This window comes from Papaver somniferum, unplaced genomic scaffold (assembly GCF_003573695.1).
Source record: "Papaver somniferum cultivar HN1 unplaced genomic scaffold, ASM357369v1 unplaced-scaffold_81, whole genome shotgun sequence".
In the NCBI taxonomy this organism is placed as follows: Eukaryota; Viridiplantae; Streptophyta; class Magnoliopsida; order Ranunculales; family Papaveraceae; genus Papaver; species Papaver somniferum.
The window spans coordinates 6,974,490-6,982,958 of NW_020651082.1; the positions used below are offsets into that span (position 1 = coordinate 6,974,490).

Below are 8,469 nucleotides of genomic sequence, written 5' to 3' on the forward strand. Positions count from 1 at the left end.
AGGGAGGAGGAGAAGAATGATCGAGGACAAAGATGAAGGAATGTTTTCTTTATAGTTGGATTGAACGGGCGTGATTGGAGATGAACCTAATTTAACGGAGGTAACCGGATCAAAAATACGTGCCCAAACGAAAAATTCGGGGAAAACGAAAAAAGATTAGCGTTTTCAATTTTTATTGTTGCCATTAAAGAGGGGGAGATTACCAGTAACTTAACTGTTTTTGTATACATCAGATATATGTATGTATGTTGCAACTTATGTAATTGTAAGCTTCATCTCATCTTTTGAACAACAACAGGATGAACCCTTCTAGGCACAATCGAATGTTGTAAGATTTTAGTTTTCAATTTATATGTGAAAGAAAGAACTAGTGCAATCTTGGATTGTAATGATATTTGTTATTATACGTGTATCGAATTTTTAGTATCGAACTCGTGTTTTTAAAAAGAATTATAGATGTATGTATGCCTTCCGAACTATTTTCGAATAACGAACTATTGACCGATTTTTTTTTTAGCGAATATGAACTATCCCAACCAGGCGTTAGGCGTCCGCGAATTGCTAACTAGGATAGTAGCCACGTCACAGATAGTTGACGTGGACATAGATGCTCCTTTTGACTCTTTAAGATAGTAACCACGTCAGACAAATTATCCGCCGTTAGATTTCTTTCATAAAGTCGTGACATCATAAATTGTTTTCTATCTAGGTCTTCACAGAAACAAAGCAATTTCTTCTTCCTTTCATCTTCTTTCTTTCCTGCAGAGCCAACTGAAAAATCAATCAACCGATCATGGCCGCCTCCTCCTCTACATCCTCTTCTTCGTTATCAGATTCATCTTCTTCCTCTCGTGATTTACGCCGTCGTCGACGCCGTAGAAAAGATAGAGAAGAATCTCTTAAGATCCGTAAAAAGACCAGCAGCAGCAGCAGCAAAGGTGGTAGTAGCTCCAGAACGAAACGGAAACGAAAGCATCACGATTCTGATGATTATTCTTCCGATTCTTACAGGTTTTCTTCAAAATCTAATTGATAAAATTTTTGGTTTTTTTCCCTTCTAATTTTATGTATGCTTAGAGTAATTTTGAACCTTACGTATGATTTACAGAATTTTTTTATTATTTTTATGATAAAAGTTTAGTTTTTGAACTGTTAGATTGGATTTTATTAAGGTTGGAATCAACCAGGGGTTGAATCTAGTAATGTATTTTAGAGAGGAAGCAATATGATTGATTAGCTAGGGCTTTCGAATGGGTATTGAACTTGTGCAGAATAAGGGTCATGGCATTGCATTGCATTGTAATAGTAGTATAAGTGGTGATGGTGGTCCATTAGAAAGGCTCTTTATCTTGCTTGCTTCTAGCACTGTTAGGTATATACTTTTCTCACATAGGAGCGGTACAGAAGCCAAAACCCTATGAAAGAAAGGTGAACAATGCAGTAGCATACCTATAGCCCCCTGAATTATTAGGTCACAATTTAAGTATCGGTTTAGTACTAAAGTGTATTAGTTCAGCGACTATCAGGTTCTTAACATCTAAAATATAAATTAGATTTTAGTTTCTACTTGCCATAGAAAATTGGATTAGCATCTTTACAGGCCATAGTACCACCCGGAGGTAGTTCCTCAGCTTGTCATCAAACTCCCGCGCCTCCGGTTATGAATCCTTTTCCCAATCACTTTCTATTGGCTGATTGACTTCTTATAGCTCGTCGCCTCATCTGTCTTATCTTTGTATGACTTCTTATAGCTCGTCGCCTCATCTGTCTTATCTTTGTAATGAAATATTAGATTGTGCGTGTAAATGTTTACTCGTATAACAATGAATAGTTGTTTTAGTTGTAGAAAGCCCAATTTGTGGCATCCCCTTTGGTAGACTCATCTCATCACTTACTTTCAAGCAGTGTATAGTCATGTCATCTATTAGTATTCTAATAGTTTGCATATCCCCTGCACCGATGGCTGCACTCTGTTTTCGAAAACTATTGGATGACATGACTACACATTGCTAAATAGATGAAATGAATAATTATGCCTTGACTAGGAAGCGAATATAATGATAACTTAAAAAGTACAAACGATGATTTTGCAACTTAAAAACCAAACAAAAACTTGGAAATTTCAAAATTGTTATAATGATAAGTTCGCAACTTATTTGTTTATTAAACCCATAATAGTTGGAAGTAACAATCAAAGCCCAGTAGGGTTTGTTTTACTGTTTTCTAACTAAATACTAATATCTTTTTTATTCCCTCATTTAAAAACGTTTCTTCTTCTGTCGCTTCTTCGTGGCTAGTATTGTTTAAATAGCTTTTGGACAGAATAGGCAGTATCAGTATGCCAATATGCTTTAGTTAGTTTAATTGCTCCTTTTGTCATGTTGAGAACTTCTTACTTTTCTTTTATCATGTTGACAACTTCTTGCTTTTCTATTTATATACGAGTATATTGTTATATATTTTGCAAAGCTCGCTTTCGCTTTACGCTTGCAAGACGCTTTATGCTTTGATGCTAGAGCGGTTTGCTCCATGCTTTCGCTTTTTAAAACCTTGTGCGCGTGTAAATGCTTACTCGTATAGTAACAAATAGCTGTATTAATTGTAGAAAGCCCAATATGTGTAAATGTTCTGTGTCCATCTATTTAGTGTTATCCATTATATCTTCATTGGGAAATCTTTTTCGTTTTCTTTCATTTAGAAGCACTAACAGTACTTGGCTATCTAGTTGATCTATTATTTTTGTGGCTCTGAGTTGCAGTTCTACAAGTTCTTCTGAGGGCGAGGCATCCTATCACAGAAAAAAACACAAAAAGAATGACAAAGTAAAGAAGGTAGCTCTTTGACACCTCTTAATTTCGGGCTCGTCTTTTGTGATTACCTCGGATTTCTTAGGTTGGTTTTTTGTTACTAGTCCAAGGAGAAAGATAAAAGCAAGTCACATCGGCATAGACGTCATAAGCACAAGTCAAAAGAGGTAGGCTACTTCCCTTTTAATTGGATATTTAGTATTTACATGTATTTACATGCCTTGCATGAAATACAACAGATTTACTACATGCTTATATTTGAAAATTCTATCTGGACTCTGGAAAGCTTTCAACAACTAGAGCATCGAGACCCCAGTCTTACTAAGTTAGTATGACTTGATCTGTTTATTTTGCTGCTGTGGATCAAGCACTCATCACTGCCTCCCAAGTCATCCCAGCTTTCTATCAGGACTTGATATTTCATGTTCAAATTATTGAAGTGCGCAACTTAGATTTCCTATCCATGTTAGTTTAGGCCAGATATTCTTTATGTAAAGAACCTTAGGACATAGTAGAAAATATTGCATCAAAAAGTGTTACGCAAACCTTTAGAAGGAGGAGACCTGTTGAAGTGTAGGGAAGTGATCCTAAACATGTCGGGTGTGTAGGGCATGTGGGCTTCACACTCAACGGTCATGGTCCGTTCATTAGATGTGGGCATACATTTCATATATGTGGTTCTTTCTGTAGTTAAATTTGATTAAGCGTTACTTATGTCGTAAGTAAAATGTATCAGAGTACACTAAAAAGATTGTACTAAAAATAAACACGTGTATATAACTGAAATGCATCACCCTACACACCCGACATGTTTAGGATTGCATCTCTTCACGAATCTTGGTCTCCAAGGATTTCTGGTAAACTCTTTCAAGTGCCATGTTCATTTTGATTCGTCGTCCAGGAGTTTTCTTATATGATAGCCTCATCGTTTGATCATGCTGTAGACATCATCTAGCTTTCAAGTATAATTTTTTCTATCGATTTTCGAGATGCTTATGTTTTCTGTTGCCTGTCTTTGGATTGGCTCTTCGATATTGGAGCTGGGGTCTGGAACCTGATAAATGGAACTGGTGGGTTTGTCTATCTGTTGGTTCTGTTTTGGGGATTTTCTGGCTATGGTTGGAGCCTTATATAGAAATCACTGGCTGAGAGGAGTAGCAGCCCTGTTCAGCTTTCAAAGGTAACACTTCTTCACTCATTCTTTTAGTTTGGCAGAAAGGATTTTTCTCTTTGTATACTTAGATCTTGTTGTTTGTTTGTTCGTTCAGTTCTTGGGACGCGACAAAGAAGACGGTGTACGCCGAAGTGCTGTATCTGGGAAAAAGGTAACCGTGGACATTAAAAAAAATCAGTATTATCCTTCTTATAAAACAAGTGCAATTTGGTAACTGTTTTGATCGTTTTCTCTAGATTTTGTTGAAACTTGACAAGTCGAAGGAGGACAAATTGGCAGAAAACAACCGCAATGAGTTGCTTAAATTTTTGAACGCCAGTTACGACTGAGATTGTATGCAAGTTGCTTGGTGATGTGACTGGTTATTGTCTAAACACGATAAGCATGGATCATCTGCGAAGTGGATATCAGTTTCTCCTTTAATGATTAGGTGATTTTGTCAGGAATACATGTTTTTGTTTATCTATGATGTGAAATGAAAGTTACTGTAATGCGCTCGAGTTACAAACATCTTGGAGACAGATAAACTTACTGTTTTTTGTGCTACATATATATTATGTCAGAACATTCTGAAGAATATTTCTTACTTGAAATGTCAATCTAGTTGTTCAATAGTTTCATGAACGTGTGAGCATGATTCACACAAGAAGCTAAACTAGCAATATGTTAGGATGCTATTTGCTGTTTCTGACTCATCTCACAAGGCGTTCATATCCTTTGTGCTAAATTGTGTCAATGAAGACTATGTAGTCGCTTTTTTGACTCTCCAGTCAAAAGATCTATCGATTTATCCAACCTCGATCCAAATCTCACATGCATACATCTTATCATTGAAATGGAGAGTCTTCATCTCTTTCTCTTGCTTGGGAATCAATGTGGTGGTTTTGGTGCAAGTTCTTGCTTTTGACTTTGTTGTTCTAGCTAAGATTACCGACGACATGGGAGCTTAACAAAAGAAAACGTGTTTTAAGGGGGCTGCTGATTTTCCTAATCTTTTATTCATCCACTGTTTTGATTCAAGCTAAAGCTAATCCATTTATAAATATGTGTTTAGTCCCCTAATCCTATGCTAAAAATTGTATGTTTAAACTTTACACGACAAGATTAACTAATAAAATTCGCTTGCTTAGACAATCATTTCTTAAATAGATAACAAAGTGGTTTCTTGGTCAAAAGAGCTGTCGACTTTTGTAGACTTGGCTAGTAATAAAATAACGTATTCTAATTCTCAAAATCTCATAATAAGAACTCCAGATCATAATCTTTGCTGTCAGATTTAGTAATCCTTCTACAACCATGGAGCAACATTTGGAGATTTCTCTAACATTTCCTTTAAATCGGACAGGAAAGGCGTATTCTAGGGAGGCCGAATTTTTAAGGCTGCTAATGGGCGTCAGGTTGTTGGGAAGAGTATCAAAATTCATATAAGACAAAATTTTAGTAACATCAAAAAATTTCCATTCAGTGTTAGATTTATTCCAGGAACGTTTTGGGATTTACGGAATTTACATGTCATTAGTGCTTTGCAATCTTAAATTTCAAACAAGTAAAACTAATGATTTACTTAACGAGAATGATTTATATTCCGCGGATTGGTTCCCGAGGGTTGTTTCGTGAAAAGAAAGTGAGAGAGTGGGGGTGGGACCCACACTAAACCCACCCCCTGCTAAATCACCGGGCCAGGGAACCACTCTCTCACTCTTAAACGGTGCACACTGCGGGATCCAACCCGCGGTGTGTCTATCACTTCCGTTTACTTAACCCCGTTATCGTTACTTTTGTGAGTAAAAGTGGATTACATACTTAAATCAAGTCTTCACTTTTCTTCTGAAGCTCCATATATCCATGCAATATCAACTATCCTTTGGCACATATGGAAGTTTAGGTGCCAAGTTATTTTTCAACATGCTACACTAAATGTTAACTATGTGTTATATCCACTTTTCAAGTATTTAACTGATATTGTAAATACTGTTTCAGCATCTCATCACACTAGACATTTAAGACATCCTGTAGGTCATGTGTATCATTCAATTCCGTCACCACCAGACACATTAAAGATGAATGTTAATGCTTCATTTGGAAAAGAAATTTATTTAGATGGAATTGTTATGATACTGAGAAACTCTACAAGAGCATTTATTGCAGGAAAAGGAATGTTAAAGCGAGTTGTCCATGTTAATCAAGCAGAAACTTGGGCTCTTCTTGAAGCTATGTTACGAGCTGTAAATCAGAAGTGAAATAGGGTTATATTTGAGTCTGACTGTAAAAATATAGTTCTCTATGTAACTGCAGGTTTACCTCTACCTCCCTGGCAATCAAATTCTCTGTTAAATAGGTGTGTCAGTTTGTATAATCAACATTATAATTCTGGGTGGTCTTGTGTGTATGTAAATAGGAGTGCAAATAAATCTGTTGATGCTCTAGCTAAAGCAGTTCGCAGGTTACACCTCTGTGAGGAATGGTGGTTACATCCACCTGAGATGTTAATTCCTCACTTAGCTTATGATGTAAACTTTCTTCACTTGTAATATATCGATTGCTTTTGTTCGAAAAAGAAGTCTTCACTTTTCTATCCTAGCTTGATTGAGGTATACCCAAATTAATTGGGGTATACCTAATGAGACAAAAGTTAGGTCATTTTGAAGTAAAAGAAGCCACCTCTTAACCTTGTATTTTCTAAATGGTCAATATAACCTTGTTTAATCAACACTAAAAATTCTGATTAGGTTAATTAACCGAATTTAGATTAAAACTTATGAGTAGATTAAAACTTAAGTTATGAAATTATATTTCTGATTGAACTCATGTGGGCAGATTTTTGATGAAAAAATTGTTTTGAAAAAAGTTTTTGCAACGGAAATGAAAGCATACTACCCAAACACTTCTCTGAAGGAGATTGCAAAGCTGATGTATAAAATCATACTCAAAATTATAGAAGAAATCAACACTTTCAGTTCTGAAACCATGAAAAGTCGACAAGGTCGACGAATGAAGAAGATGTCGACTGTACTTTGGCCGGCAAGGTCGTCGAAAGAAGAAGATGCCGACTATACTTCAGCCGGCAAGGTTTTCGAATGAAGAAGATGCCGACTTCTTTGTTTTTTGACACACAGGAGACTGTTGTAAATGCTTCACTAGTCGGCATCGTATTGATTTCTTACCTTGTCGGCTAACTTATAATCGCCAAGGTCGACAAAAAAATACCCTGCCGACTATAGGATTTTCGCAATACAGAGAAAGGTGTTACAGATGCATGATTAGTCGGCAAGGTACTAAATTCATAACATGTCGGCTAAACTATAGTCGGCAAGGTATGAGGATGAATACCTTGCCGACCCTGTAAATGCTAATTTCAGAGATGAAAAGTCGGTGTGATATTCACCCTAGGAAACTGCCGACTAGTATTAGTTGGCAAGGTCGACAAAAATTACCCTGCCGTCTTTTAGCAAAAATGTTGAATTCATAAGGGATTTGAGATTGGGTATGATTTTGAACCCAATCTCAAACCGCGTATGAATTTGTACTCGGTTTGAGATTGAGTACAAAATCATACCCAATCTCAAATCCGGTAGCCACTTTTTTTTTTTTTTTGGTTTTGTTTTGATTTGGATTTTTGGTTTTGTTTTGATTTTCGATTTCATCACAGATGAACCTCATAGGGTGAATTGATTTTGAAAATTTTCAAAACCAAGTTTCAGTCGGCATGGTTTTTTAGTATGTCAACTAGTTTGTATAGGAATAAAATGGATATATCCCAATTAATCTGGGTATACCCCAATCTCGCCAGGTTTTCTATTTCTCTTGTTTAAATAATAAAAAAAAGAAAAGAAAAAACATACTCAACAATTATTGGTTGCTTATATTTGGAAAAGTAGAAAATTACAAATAAAAGATAGCAAGGATGAAACTGGATTCATCCTGGCTTAAACTTAAAAAATAGCGAGGATGCATCCTGATGTAAATTAAAAATAAGAAAAAGTATTTGAAAATGGGTAGGATGAAACTGTTTATATTCTGGCTATTTTAACATTTTTGTCCATTTAAACGGTATCAAAACCTAGATGTCTTTTTCACCAAGGAATTGTTGATTTTGATCTTTTTAACCAATTTTGTGAATTACAAAGGCAAAACACGTGAAAAATGACTGCAGTCCCCTGCACCGTCTACAGAAAAAAAGTCTTCTTGACTCAGGAAAATTCTACGAAGTTGAGTCCCATGACTTGAGCCATGATACATGACTCCCCTATTATAAGCTGAAAGTTGAAACCTTCGTACTTTTAAGTTGAGTAGTTAAAATCCAGGTAGCAAACAACAATTTATGTTTAATACAGACGCTTGCATCTGAGTATTCAACTTAGAGTCAGGGTCCAGACCAACTGCTTGAACACATTCTTTTGATTACATTAAAATCTTAAATATTTTCGTACATTCATCACCAAGGTAACAAATAAATAAAATAGTACTAAACCCCCTACTTTTTTTTTT

At 35.9% G+C, this 8,469-nt stretch overlaps 1 protein-coding gene across 1 annotated transcript; it reads left to right on the top strand.

The window, feature by feature from the left end:
• The first annotated feature begins 722 nt into the window (after positions 1–722).
• Positions 723–4,595, top strand: LOC113345610 (protein FAM133A-like). Its single transcript, XM_026589378.1, has 6 exons — positions 723–1,011; positions 2,759–2,831; positions 2,912–2,974; positions 3,943–3,987; positions 4,076–4,132; positions 4,218–4,595. The coding sequence occupies exons 1-6, from the start codon at positions 794–796 to the stop codon at positions 4,308–4,310; spliced, it is 549 nt and encodes a 182-aa protein (XP_026445163.1). The 5' UTR covers positions 723–793; the 3' UTR covers positions 4,311–4,595.
• Positions 4,596–8,469: the final 3,874 nt, after the last annotated feature.